Below are 14,036 nucleotides of genomic sequence, written 5' to 3' on the forward strand. Positions count from 1 at the left end.
AGCCAGAGAACCCGGTAAAAAAACAAAAAGCCCAGAAATACAAAGCCAAGATGCACCTTGACCTGAAAATATAGAAAAAAATTGCATCTTAATCTCTGTAGCAAACCCTCACTGCTATTTCAACAGTTTCCTTAAAGGTTTTGTCATAGCTGAGAAGCGCTTTTGAATTGGAGATTTCTCTCTTTTTGGAAGATAATTTAGTAAATATTTTAGAACAGTACTCTCAAGAGGACAAACATCTTGTGTTTTCATGGCCTCATATAGCTGTTCAAGTGAACCAAACCCATTTATAAGCTCTTTGCAGATGTCTCTTACAAACTTTTTGATGTTTTCATTGTCTTCATCAGAGATAAAGGCTTGTGTTTTAACTATCTTCTTTCCTGATATTGCAGACAAGATCTTCTTCAGTTTTTTGGACTCCAGGAGTCCAACCCTTTTCTCTGCGCTATTTAAAACTGCAACCATTATCAAAATTTCCAATTCTTCTACTAGTTCTTCGTTGCTAGAATCTTGATCAGGTGGTGTCTCATCATCGAGTTTGATAGGCATAAACTTTGATTCTGGAAACGAATCTTTGCTTGATATGTTGCCCTGAACACTTTTCCTTGTCAAAACCACAGAATTAGGCAAAAATGGATTTGGTTGTTCAAATGAAGAAAGGTCTTGGCAGCAGAGTTTCCCCAAATCGGTTTCTGGGCTTTGAATTTGGGCTACTGTATCACATATTTCTCCAACAAATTCTTTGCTTGATATCTTGCCCTGAACACTTTTCCTTGTCAAACCCACAGAATTAGGCAAAAATGGATTTGGTTGTTCAAATGAAGAAAGGTCTTGCCAGCAGAGTTTCCCCGAATTGGTTTCTGGGCTTTGAATTTGGCCTACTGTATCACATATTTCTCCAACAAATTCTTTGCTTGATATCTTGCCCTGAACACTTTTCCTTGTCAAACCCACAGAATTAGGCAAAAATGGATTTGGTTGTTCAAATGAAGAAAGGTCTTGCCAGCAGAGTTTCCTCGAATTGGTTTCTGGGCTTTTGATTTGGGCTAATGTATCACATATTTCTCCAACAAATTCACAGATCTCTGAGACCACACTGCACAATCTGTCGCTCCAACTTATGAAATGAGATTCTTCCCTTTCAATCCAAAGAAAGACATTTTGGAGAAATATCTTTACCTCATCTGCTGTTCTGGCATAAAATACTTCAGGCCTAATTTGGATCTGGCCAGAAGTGTCACTTACTTTGTTCATAGAGATGACAGGGTTTGAAATTAAGTCTCCTTTTGGAATAACAGGAGGTCTATGAAAATGGCCCCTCATGATGTCAAAATATAATTTATCAGTCAGTTTCTTTGCAAAATTTTTGTTCTGCTCATTCAGAAATGGGTTTTCCATGGGTTTTGCACCACTCTGCTTAATGTGACGTTTGATGGCAAGAGAGTAGGCTGTGTTTTTGGCTGGTTTTGGGCTGTTCTCGGTCGATGAAATCTGTGACGTGCATTGAGGTAACATGATACATTTCCCTTCTTTCAGTTTTACCAACTTTGTTACAGTTGAACGCAGATATTTTTCCAAAGAAGACACCATGTTTCTGAGTTGCTGCTCAAGAAACATGGAAAATTTTGGATTGCTTGCTGTTTCTGGAGTACCTGGAGTAGTTTTGGGGATTGATAAGAAAAAGCTTCTGATATGATCCATAATTTTTTGCATGTCAAAATGTGGGATGTGTGAACATTTCTGATCTTTCTGTACAGCTGAACCTTCTGACCTACAGTAATGAAAGTCCTTGTAAATAGTTTGGGTGATTACATGTGACAGGTCGCATAATTCAAAGTCATCTACCTCCTCAAGGTCTTTTGTATGTTTCCTTAATATTTGAGAAATCCTCTCACTAACCATCTTGTGGTCAAAGTGACTTTTGATTCTTCGAAGAATGCTTGCCTCTGAAAAGTCCGGTGTGGTCTCCGCTTGTGATGTGTCCTGTTTTCTCACGAATGCGTACCAATATTTTCCAAAACATCTAGGTCTTACTTGGTTTATATGTGTTTGTAGACATTTCAATGTTCTGAGGATCATTTCGCTGAAGTTTCTCAGGTTGGTAGAGTAACGGCTAGCGTATACTCCAGACTTCTCAGGGTGTGTCTTTAAAATCTCTTTGATAAGGGATGTAACTTTACCGGAGATCTCCTCTTCCATCAACATGTCTAAAAACATGTTGTCAGGGTGGAATATCGATTCAACCTGTAGGACATCTGCAATTTCTTTTGAAATCGTATTGGTCAAACTCACTTTGATACTTTCCTCCTGGATTTTCACCTCACAAGGCGCTGTTTTCAATACATTTTCAGTTTGAAAAAGGGCTCTCAATGAATTTTCCACACATTGCTGAGAAATGGCGGTGATAATATCTCCCAGGACGTTTGATATGTGTGAATCCGATAGACCCCGTGAAAGGAGAACCCACTGTGCTGGTGACAGTTTTCCCAGCATGGGGAGGACAATTCCCTCCAAGTTTCCAGTGGAGATGGAAATGCATCTTATTACTTGTAGACTTGACGTAGCCATTTCTGTTCTTGGTTTTTCTACCTAAAAGTAACCAACAAACGACAAGAAAATCTGCACACCCTGCTTTTGGAAATGATTGGAGGAAATGAGTGGTGGTAATTAGAACCTAGACACCGCCTTCGATCGTGGTACCGCCTCTATGACGTAAGAAACGTTCTGACACGCACACGCGCTTTAGACACGTCAGCAAACTGCTTTTGGAGCAGGTGGGACTTTAGCTATCACGTGGTCTACACAGCCGTTGCCCTGGAAACCGACAGGACTCATTTGACTCTCCGTAAAAAGTTGTATATAGAGGTTAATGTTGATTATACCTTAATCAGACCTTCTAATTTATTAGCCCTGCTTAGTGTTGTAGAAGTAATTGACAGGTTTAATAATAACCTACCTGCTAAAGTTCTCGGTATGTCTGTCATCTTCTCCCAGTTCATTGGATTCCTGATCCTCGTTCGGAGCAGTGATCAGTCTGGCTCGGAGGATTTTGTGGGAGAGACGTCCCCGATCTTCGCTGTTTTTCCCACCGTCGGCCGCATAATTCTCTACCACATGCAGCATCTCAAGGTTCTAGTTTAAAGAGACTCTGTGAGGGACTCAAAGGGAGCCGGGCTGCTCTGTCCAGCTGTGTTTCTCCATCAGCAGCTGTTCATCGAAGGCTTCAGTAGCCTGCAGCTTCTACAGCCGCGCTTTAAGTGTTTTATATAACTATGGAGGACCAACTCTGCCATATTTAAAAATAAATACAGAAATAAATAAATGCTCAATAAATAAATAACCATAAAATGAATTGCCACCAAGAACACAATAAACAAATAAATGTAAGTAGAAATTAAATTATACAGTTCTTTTAATTAGCTTCTTTATTTATTTGCCTTTGTAATATTTACCTTATTTATTTTTTGTCCTTTATAATCTTCAACTTTATTTTTTAATTACTTATATTTTTAAGTATTTATTTATGTGCATTTTATATTTTTGTCTGTTTTATTCTTCCTTTGTATTTTTTTTACCCTAGTTATTTCTTCACCGCTATTTATTTCTGTCTGCCCTTTTTACATTTCTGTATGCATTTCTTCCTCATTATGCAAATGAGGCGGGGGTGTGTACTAGAGAAATAAATAAGGTAAATATTACAAAGGCAAATAAATAAACTAATTAAAAGAGTTATATACAGTTAGGTCTCACTGTATAATTTAATTTCTACTTACATTTATTTGTTTATTGTATTTTTGGTGGCAGTTAATTGTATGCTTATTTATTCATTGAGCATTTATTTATTATTTATTTATTTTTCTGTATTTATTTTTAAAGGATAATTAATGTGCACAAATAAGCAAAAGCTGTATTAACCATACAGTAAATAGAGTTTTATGTGGCCCCAAAGAACTTGGAGCTCCATCTTATATCAGAGATATGATTGGTCCTTATGTCCTTAGCAGACCACTTCTATCTTAATCTGCAGGTGTACTAGTGGTTCCTAGAATTTCTAAAAGTAGAATTGGAGGCAGATCTTTTAGTTTCTTTTAAAGGGGAACCTTTACAATATCTAATCAGGTAAATTGTTTATTTTTGTGCCATTTTTGTACACAGAAAAAGGAAAAAGCAATATCAGCTTCACAAACCCACCCCAAAAAAATTAACTGCACATATTGGGGACCCGTTGGACTGACAATAATATACACTTAAAATAAATATAACAACAGTTTCGCCAACTATTGGTTGTCGTTTTATACAATATTGTCGTCTTTAGTACCTGTGTAATTCATCGTGTCAGGATGGCCGAGCGGTCTAAGGCGCTACGTTCAGGTCGTAGTCTCCTCTGGAGGCGTGGGTTCGAATCCCACTTCTGACAACACCTTTTACTTTTATTTCCAATGGTACCATTAAGGTTACTAACTAACGCTATTTAATACAAGGGGAGGGGGGCAGTGTGAAATCTATCGCAAACAAAATCGCTCATAACTGCCTATATTTGAGCAGAGACAATTCAAAATTGTCTACATTGTAATTAGAACCAATTGTAATGTAATGTGTTTACTTGATCATTAAACTGATTTCGATCACAAACCACACCACATTCTGGCGTTGTTTTGGTTTACATCGGTTTACATCGTGGGAAAAAAAGGAGTTTCGGACTTTTTTTCTGTTATAAATGGGTTGTTCGTGGGTTGGCGACGCAGTTACTCTTTGCGGTTTTATCTATAGCTGACACCATTAACAGACAAACAATGGGTAAGTTGCCTCTACCAGGTGGTAGCAAATGATGAAAATAATGATAAAGTCGTTCTTGGTTCTGGAGCCATTATAACTGAAATCCAGTTTTCTCCATGTTGTGTTGTAAAGTGAACCAACAGCGCCCCTTGCTGGCGCATACTTGTATAACAGCAGCGTTTCTTCTGAAACTCCGCGTTTCTTTCACGGCGCCGCCTTTACTCACCGCTGCCGTCGACCTCTCTCTCTGGCCGGGAATCAGAGGCGTAGCCAGAACATTTTAATAAGGGTGGCCATATAATAACCAATGTAGTCAGAGTAGATAGGCACCAAAACCTCACGGTCAATCTACACTTTTCAATGAGGAATTTATGATCTATATTTATTTTATTTACATGGAATATGTAGAAGTTTAAAGTTGGGTTAGATGAGCATAGGGTTTAGAAAGCTATTACTTAACATCTTCCTGAGCACATCATCCCACTTCATGACAGTGTGGTGATTAAATCAAATTTGTGTTAAAAATGGACCTTAGTGAGCTTAAAGTGCAGATTGTCTAGTATTTTTGTTGACAAAAATGTTCAGCTTCATTGTGTAATAATTGCAGCGATTTGCTGACATCAATTTAATCAATTAGCTATATGTGTTATTTGTTGTTGAAGAAGAGAGGAGTAAACAGTTAAAGAGTCACAGGTACATTTATTTAATCCCATGTTATGGAGGGGGGATTGTTATGTGTGATAGCATGTAGTATACTAGAACTTTTTTTAATCCAGTAACCTGTCATATTTTACATTAGAACAGGATTAACCAGATAATCTACACTCTCATCTTCACCCTCAGGACCAAGAAACCTAGATCCCCCCTGTCTATATTTTTAAACATTTTACTGCTGTAATTTTCTTGCATTCTGAGTTATTAGAGTTAAATGCTTTTAAATGGGTCGCCGGAAACCCGGTGGGTTTTGAGAGGTTAATTAAAAAAACCTTTCAACAGATTTTAGATGCTGAATATGTTAGTTACACATTTATTACTGCTTTAATTCCTAAAAATATAAATACACTTTAAAGGTTTCAGGCTGTCGCAGAATCCCATCCCCAAGTTAAATATTATCAGCTGTACAAGCCTATTTTACAATGCAGACGCACACAGCGTGCAGCAACATGCACGCTGCTGTTTCCACCCAGCCACGCCTGCTTGTACAGTCACGGTTGCTGGAGCAACAGGGTGGGACCCTTATTGCTGCAGCACACCTCCGTTTTCTGCAAGTACAAACACACATAGAGGTGAGACATGGGTGGGAGGAGGGGAGTGGGGGTGTCAGAGTCCACTCACAAACTGATCAGCTGACTCACCGGGTGTGGAGCAGGTTCCCTCACAGATCTCTGTTTATCCCTAACCATTCTCTCCTTTCCTCACCTGTCTCCCTGTACCCGCCGGCTGAAGGAGCTGCAGTAAGTCTGCTATGAAGTTACCTTTTATTTATTTCTTCTGTGCAGTTGGACTTCTATGTTGTAGCTCTTTCACTCTTATCTGCCTGCTGTATCAATGCAGATGACAGTTATGGTCTGGTTTGTTTTCCTGGTTCAGTTCAAGGGAACAGATCTCAACATTTGTCCAGCGTTGTGTCAACAGTTCCGCTCATTCTAGCTCATTTCTCCTTTCAGCGAATCATGGCTTCAAATTATTGGGTAAAACATTATTTGATTGGACAAGTAGGCTGTGCTGCTTTTTGATTATTGTAACTAAACCTAATGTCCCTGTTAAATGTTTCCATTCTTACATCTTTAACCTGGATGTCATAACATTTGTGTTCTTTTAATATTTTATTCATTATTTTCTACTTTGTGTAGAAGATTCAGTTTGCTGCATAAATTAATTGGGTGACTAATGCTGAGAAAAATTCAACATCCAGAAATTACACCTAACTTGGTGAAGATCTAAGGAGAGATATTACCTGTGATAACCTGACACACGTTGAGGCAAAGCTGAAGTTTCTGCTGAATGTTAAAGAAATTGGTTCCTCATCCTGGTTCTCAGGACCCCATGGGCCGCAGCTTTTATGTGTTTTCCTGCTACCTCACACCTGGTGACTAACAGGCTTTTGCATCACTTGATGACATGCTGAGGTGGCATTTAAATCAGGTGTGTTGAGGAGAAACCTTTCTAAACTTTCATCTGGACTGGATGCCCTGAGGTCAGGGGTTTCAACTAGTTTCCGGGTATTTTAGTGGAAACTTCCTGGAGAATCAATGTTTTTAAATAGTAGTGATTGTGGCTTGGAAAAGTAAAAAAAAAAAAAAAACTTCTGAAGTGAATGTTTGGAAGGGTTGACCTAGTGGTTAGAGCGGTGCAATTGTGCTCTGAGAATTTTGCAGATACACAGTTCGATCCCCATAGCCTCCACTCTGGGTTTCTGAGCAAAACTCTTAACCCCACACTGCTCTACGGGCGCCGCATGATGGCAGTCAACTGCTTCCCAAGGGGATGGGTTAAATGTAAAGGTAAATTTCTCCAATGTTAGATCAATAAAGTTCAATTACTATTTTTATTTCCCCATTGCGGGACAATAAAGGGATCTACAGAAAGGGACTTACATTTATGATCAAAAAATAAGTGTTTGTTCAGAATAGGGAGATACAAGAGTCACAGCGAGCCTTGTTATCCTGAAAACATTCAACCAACAGTCAAGCATGGCGGTGGTAGCATCATGCTGTGGAACTACACAAAGTATATAGAATAATAAAGGAGGACTACCTCTGTTCTTCAAATTTAGCCCCAAATAAACTTCCAGATAGTTAAAACTTTGCCTCTAATCAGGTGGTCCAACAGGACAATGATCCCAAACAAATGTCAAAACTGGTTTTGGAATAGAAACGACCTCTTTGCAATGTGAATACATTTTAGATGAACTATGTTGATATTACTAAGAGTAGTAAAACAGTTAAACAGAATCAATAGCTACAAATAATAAACAGCTCCCAACCCAAAGCAGTGTTATCATGGCTTTCCGTTTGAGATCAGGCCTCTGTTTCACGAAGCAGGTGTAACAAATTCAGATTAGAATCCGCAACTCTAAATTGATTTAGCGTAAAGTTGGGAACTCTGAGTGTTCGGTTTCATAACGGCAGCTATCAATTAGTTCAGTCAATTTTTACTACATCCACTCAGAGTGAAGCGTGTGCCTAACAAGTAAGAAAAGCCATTATCATTGGAGCACCAATTCGACGAGTCACCATGACAACAGGAAACAGGAAGTTCCTATGTCACCCCCACTGGAACTAGATATTTTAAAGCAGAAATGCAAAAAAATAAAATAAAAAAGGAGAATGTGTTTTAAAGACAGAGAAACAGCCCTACAGCTACAAAGGAGAGGAAGGTGGTGAAGAGGAAGATTGTTGATGTTAATGCATAAGTTTGTATAAAGTGGGCTATGGGATATGGCAGGCCGTTTTTACATTTATTAAAAGCACTCCTCTCTGTTTTTCTATTTGTAGATCACTAAAACAATATTCTTCCTAATAAAAGCACACTCCTAGACACAACTGTGATAAAAAAAACTTCTAAATTACATTTTTGTAGCAGAAAGAATTAGGTTTTATATATCTAGAGATATTTACACATTTTAATTGACCGTTCTGACCTTTATCAGCTTGACTGAATATGCTTTTGTGTTATCTGAAAAACATTTTTTCATAGTTAAAATAATAGAAATGCTGACCAGTAATATTAGGAAAATGAAGATCTGAAATAAATTTATAGACATCCAGAATGTTTATTCTAGATGTGGAAAATGTCACTTTGTTTGAAATGATGATTATAAAAACAATCAGAAATACATATTCAGTGAAACTAGTACACATCAAAATGGCTTGCCATAGCTGAAATAGTGAAAATATTACGGGTTTATTTCGAAAATGGTTGCAGATCAATATTTAGGTGAAATCTTTTGGCAGCAGGTGAGGATGAAGAATAAAAACGTAGTTCTAATATATAGAACCTTTGCATTATCTTATTGGTCCCTCCTCATGTTGATTCAGTCTTCTTTTATACAGTTAATAGGGGCTGTTTGCAGCTGTGCTTCAAATGTTATAATCCCAATAAATGGTTGTTATTTGCGGCTATCAGTCCCATAGAATGGCTCAGATTGTGCCAGTAGACTCATTTAGTGTTTATCATCGAGTGAATCCTAATCCTAACCCTAAAGTAATTCCTTTTCCCACACGGAATCAGTGAATCTATTTATGTGTAATCTGAAAATAATTTCAGTAGTTCTTAATGTACTGTAAATAGAACTAAATGAAAATTAAATGATCCACATCTTGCTCATATTAAACAATCAAGAAACAAGATGCCCTGTCAACTGAGTTGTAGAATCCTCTCCCTATAAATATTTAATTCTCTGTGAAAAAGTGCAGATAATCTTTTAATAAGATCCTCATCAAACGGACATGCAATTTTTGTTTTTAAAACCTAATGTGTGTTACGGTCCTAGTGAAGGATATTTTGTTTTTATGCACAACGCTACAACAAAAATCTGATTAAATCAGGATATAAAACAGCGTGATCGGGTTAATATAGCTTTGTTTACGTTTTACACTGAGGGCTAAATCGACAAACTGGGACGTGCAGTTAACTGTAGCCGAGTACATACTGTATGTGGGGCTTTTTGCCATCTAGACTGGGAGAAACAAAAACTGCAAACTCTGCATCCAGATCTTATTTTTAATATGAAACAGAATAGATTTAAAAAAAAAGATAAAGATCCCAAGATGCGAGTATGTAAACCTGTGAGTGTATAAACTGGTTTAGATGTTTTGTTTACTGAAAACAGGTTTGAGAAGGTGAGGCCAAAGCTGCCAGCATAACTGTTTTCCTTTTGAAGTAACAGCTCCAGTCAGACTAACCAGCTGTTTCAGTGCTCTCTGAATCCAAGTGAAACAAAAAAAAATCTGCATTTTTCTTTCTGTTTCGTGATTTGTCCTTTTAAACAGAAGCGTCATGGAATCCGCAGGAGAAGAACTTGAAGAAGAAGCCTGCAGGTAAAATTTCACACCAAGACTTTTGATTTCCTTTGACATTATAAATACAAATGTTTGATCTGCAAAAATCTCTTAAAAAAAAAAAAGTGTAATTTTTTTCTAACCTCTTCACCTACTGTATGTTTGCCCAGAATAAACCAGGAAGATGAAAACATTGAAACCACCCCCGAATATGCTGAAAATGCATCCAGTTCTATTCCAACAACCCCAACAGGTACGACTAGGACTAATCCCAATATGAAGTGTAGTGGATAAATTGAAAAATTTTATGAAATGAATTCTATGTTGGTGAAGATTCTCAGTCTTTCAGGTCATAGTCATTTCAAAAAAGTTTAAAATGTTAAAAAACAAACCCCTGGACTTTGTTTTCCAAGTTGAAGATGTTTCACTTCCGTTCCAGGAAGCACTTTTAGTTAAAAATGTGTGGATAAGCGTTGAGTTCCAAGCTTTATAGAGTAGCCCAACAGAGCTTTGTTATGGCTCAGAAAATATGCAAATTAAACCGGAAGAACACCCTTCAGTAATGTGGAGTCGTTGGGGTCTTTGATAGCCTCCAATACACGATACTGGCTTATGCCTCAGAAAAAAGAGAGTCGTTAGGTTAACTGGTCATTAAAATTTTGGGAATTTTAATCTATCCCCCATAAAAACAAAATGATAGGGCTGTCTTTTTTTCCCATTGTGCTTTTAAGTAATCAAAATAATATTTAATAATATCTACCCCAAAAAGTCAAGTCTCCGCATACACACACATTTCTAGTCACATCACATAAGGGACACAAATAAAGTTCATTCAATTACATTAATTTGTATGTATTTTTTTTCTATAACTTTATTTGCTTGCAGTCAATTAATCCTACTGCATTTTGTGGAGCTGCAGCAAAACCTCAGTAAACATGTTGAAGCAGAACAGAATGGATGAAGATTAAAAAACTCTTTGGAAAAGCAGAATAACCATAATGTTGATTAATACTAGCTTATAAGATTGATTCTTGTGCTTAGTGTGATGATGACCAAAACACACACAGGGGGAACGTTTAGGTGTCTGTTTTATTTTACTCTTCAGGACACTTCATTAGAAACTTTACAATCCTGCTGTGCTTTTATCGATAAAAATGTCTTATGGGGGTGGGTGAATTCAATTCAGTTTATTTCTATAGCACCAATTCCCAACACAAGTCATCTCAAGGCACTTTACAGTTCACCAGATCATACAATCAAATTAATTAAAGTTTTCTATCTAAGGAAAACAGATTGCATATACATATATAATCCAGTGATTAATCATATAAATCATATAAATTGATGTTAAATGTTTGGTATAATAGAAATATAGAAATATACTTATTTATTTATGGTTTGGGTGTCATGTATGCATAATTTAACTAAACATCCTGATGATTTATGTGTGCAGCTCCCCCCAACAGCCTGCCTCTGACAGGGGAACGACAAATGAAGAAGAAAGTGTTAGCAGCTCCAGCTCTGAGTCTGTCATTAGGTAATACACTAATGCTTTAATAAATGGCGTAACTGCTCCCTCTGCTATCAATTGCCATGCTCTCAGAGTGCCATCTTTGAATCGGACACTTAAAGATTATTCTACTTCTGCTTCAGGTGGCAGTGGGTCGATAACCTCTGACAACCTACAATCAGCCTTCCTCTCCCCCTCACCAGAAGATCTAGAGGACACAGGGCTGGATTTTGATTTGGACGCCATAGAAACGCCATCAGACAGTGAATCCTTGCACTTCCCCATCTATGACCTGGACCTTGAAGGTAGCCTTAGGGAAAATATCAAGAATTTCACATGAATACATTTACATTTTACAACATGTGATTTCATGTCAAAATTATTTTTTTTCAGATTAATTCTTTTTCGGAAGAAGTGAATGGCAGACAACATATACATTGAATATTCATACGCACATTAAAAGATTGACTTAATTGATCTCACAGTGGAGAAATTTACTCGTTACATGAGCTCAAATAGGAAAAGAATGTTTAAAAAGAAGAAAAAGGTGTATAGGATATATATATAGTATATACAGTACGTCCACATATAACAGCTTTTTTAATAGTAGGATTATCATACAGGGTTTTTGCACAGGGTTTTTACATGGGTATTTATATAGATGAATATTTATATATATAGTTATTGCACTGGTGTCAGATATAGAAAAACAGGTTATTGCACAGGGTATCAAATTGTGCATTGCACTTTATACATTACACAAGTTATTGCCGTTGTATTGTCGCATTGTAGAGTCTGGTTGCAGCACGGCTGAATGACCGGCTGTAGCGCTCCTTTTTACAAACAGGGTGTAAAAGTCTGCAGAGGGTGGAAAGGTAAATATGGTACCTAGGGCTTCAGCGGGCACCACTCGGCTTAATCTACCTTTTATCCCTTAACGTCCACATATATATATATATATATATATATATATATATATATATATATATATATATATATATATATATATATATATATATATATATATATATATATATATATATATATATATAGACAATTTGCAACGATGGGTGTCAAGTAGGTAATATCACCATTTCGCCTTTCAATAACAGAAGCCCCTAATAGTATCCAAATATAAAATGTAACAAGCGCAAGTATAAATGAGAGGAAGATTAGCATGAAGATTAATACAGAGATCAATTAAGCAAGAAAACCAGTTAAGACAACTACAATTCTTTACTCTATAACCAGAGCTCTTCAACTTTAACATCATCATTAGCTGTTCAGATTCAATATGCATCCAATTACCAGATAAAATAGCGCATAAAGCATTAAAATAAAATATATTACACTCAGCAGAGATGCTGATTATTGTTAAGCTAAATTCATTATTCTGTTTTTGTGCAGGAAGTTTTAGTATCAGCCATTGAGGCCAAAAGAATTTTTACAAAAGCAAATCTTAAATGCAGATTGTTGCTATTGGCTAAAAACATTTTGCTCTAACTGACCAATCAGAGGACAGAAAATGCTGATGTAGGAGTGGGTCCACTAGCTGGTCCCGTGGGGCAAATCTGAAATTTAATTGGTTGAAGAAAACTTTAAATTTATTCTTACCATTTTTGGCACAAATGTATCGTATACTTGCCCTCATCTGAAAAACTCATGGATACTTTTTATTTAAGGTATAAAATAAAAATTTTTTAAATCATGGGTTTTATATGTGTAAAATGCAAGAGACTCGTGTGAAACTGTGCTTTTTAAACCAATTAATAGTGTAAAGTGTGAAAAAAACTTCTATTTTCCATAAGATTTTAAAATCCATATAATTCAGTTTCTAAAGACTAGATTAAATAAAACCGCTTGAGGCATACTAAGAGTCTTTCCCATCATGAGTTGTAGGCACCAGATTGGAGGCATGGATGCACATTTGTATCCACGCCTCTCATCAAAAATCTCAGAGTTCAATATCCGTATGTTAGTCAGTCACAAATATATTTAAACTGGGAGAATACCTTCATACATGTGTAACATGTTCCTGAGGGGAAGTTTTTCTGCATACTTTTGTTAGTATGTTTGTAGTTATTTTTCTACATGTTACTTATTGTTCTTTAATTGTCCTTCATGTTGTTTTTAACACATGTGAACGTGTTTTTCCCATGTAGATGTCAGAGAGCTGGAACATGTTTTTATATGTGGTGCTTATTTACTGTTGGCTCTTTACTCTCCCAGAGGACCTCCTGCGGCTCGGTGTGGCCTCCCACCACAACAGAGTATCTGGATCCGGATCCAGGTCAGGCTCAGGGCCCGGTTTCTTAACAGGCCCTGACCAGTTTGGACTGGGAGCTTTGGAAAGGGAGGACATGGTGGACGGAGAAGGTACCAAGTGGCGCTGCTTCACCACAGGCGACCCCCCGCAGGAGTCCAGGGTCAACATGAGCGTCCTGGAGCCTTACCTGAGGGTGTTGTCACACGGAGGTTAGACCTGCTCCCTGAGCTCTGGTCTACCTGTTTAACCCAAATATTCAATTTAAGCAGCTGCTGTCATCTCTCAGGTTACTACGGAGATGTTCACAATGACATCATTGTGTTTTCCTCCTGCTACCTTCCAGAAAACAGTCTGGAAAACTACCAGTATGTGATGGATAACCTCTTCAGGTCAGAAACGGCAGCTGATCAGATGGCTGATTGAGCATAGTAATGACTTTGATCTTGTTTCCTTGATTGTCCTGTTTTGTTTTTTTTTTTGT

General features: G+C 37.3%; 1 protein-coding gene and 1 non-coding gene across 3 annotated transcripts in view; both read left to right on the forward strand.

Annotated features, from left to right (window-relative positions):
• The first annotated feature begins 4,334 nt into the window (after window positions 1-4,334).
• On the forward strand, window positions 4,335-4,417 carry trnal-cag. The gene has a single exon. It is a non-coding gene; the product is annotated as a tRNA-Leu (tRNA).
• A 1,668-nt stretch (window positions 4,418-6,085) lies between these two features.
• Window positions 6,086-14,036, forward strand: part of LOC119794564 (bcl-2/adenovirus E1B 19 kDa-interacting protein 2-like protein) — a 10,688-nt gene continuing 2,737 nt past the window's right edge. The window contains exons 1-7 of one of the 2 annotated variants that reach the window (XR_005282229.1): window positions 6,086-6,230; window positions 9,771-9,818; window positions 9,950-10,032; window positions 11,233-11,316; window positions 11,433-11,594; window positions 13,519-13,764; window positions 13,842-13,944. Coding sequence is in view for 1 of the 2 variants with exons in the window: in XM_038302159.1 (XP_038158087.1) it covers window positions 9,778-9,818; window positions 9,950-10,032; window positions 11,233-11,316; window positions 11,433-11,594; window positions 13,519-13,764; window positions 13,842-13,944 (719 nt within the window). In the remaining variant the exon portion in view is untranslated. The remainder of the gene's footprint in view (window positions 6,231-9,770; window positions 9,819-9,949; window positions 10,033-11,232; window positions 11,317-11,432; window positions 11,595-13,518; window positions 13,765-13,841; window positions 13,945-14,036) is intronic. The other variant, XM_038302159.1, reaches the window with a different exon arrangement.

Source organism: Cyprinodon tularosa, unplaced genomic scaffold (genome assembly GCF_016077235.1).
Source record: "Cyprinodon tularosa strain WSP-4 unplaced genomic scaffold, ASM1607723v1 ctg483, whole genome shotgun sequence".
In the NCBI taxonomy this organism is placed as follows: Eukaryota; Metazoa; Chordata; class Actinopteri; order Cyprinodontiformes; family Cyprinodontidae; genus Cyprinodon; species Cyprinodon tularosa.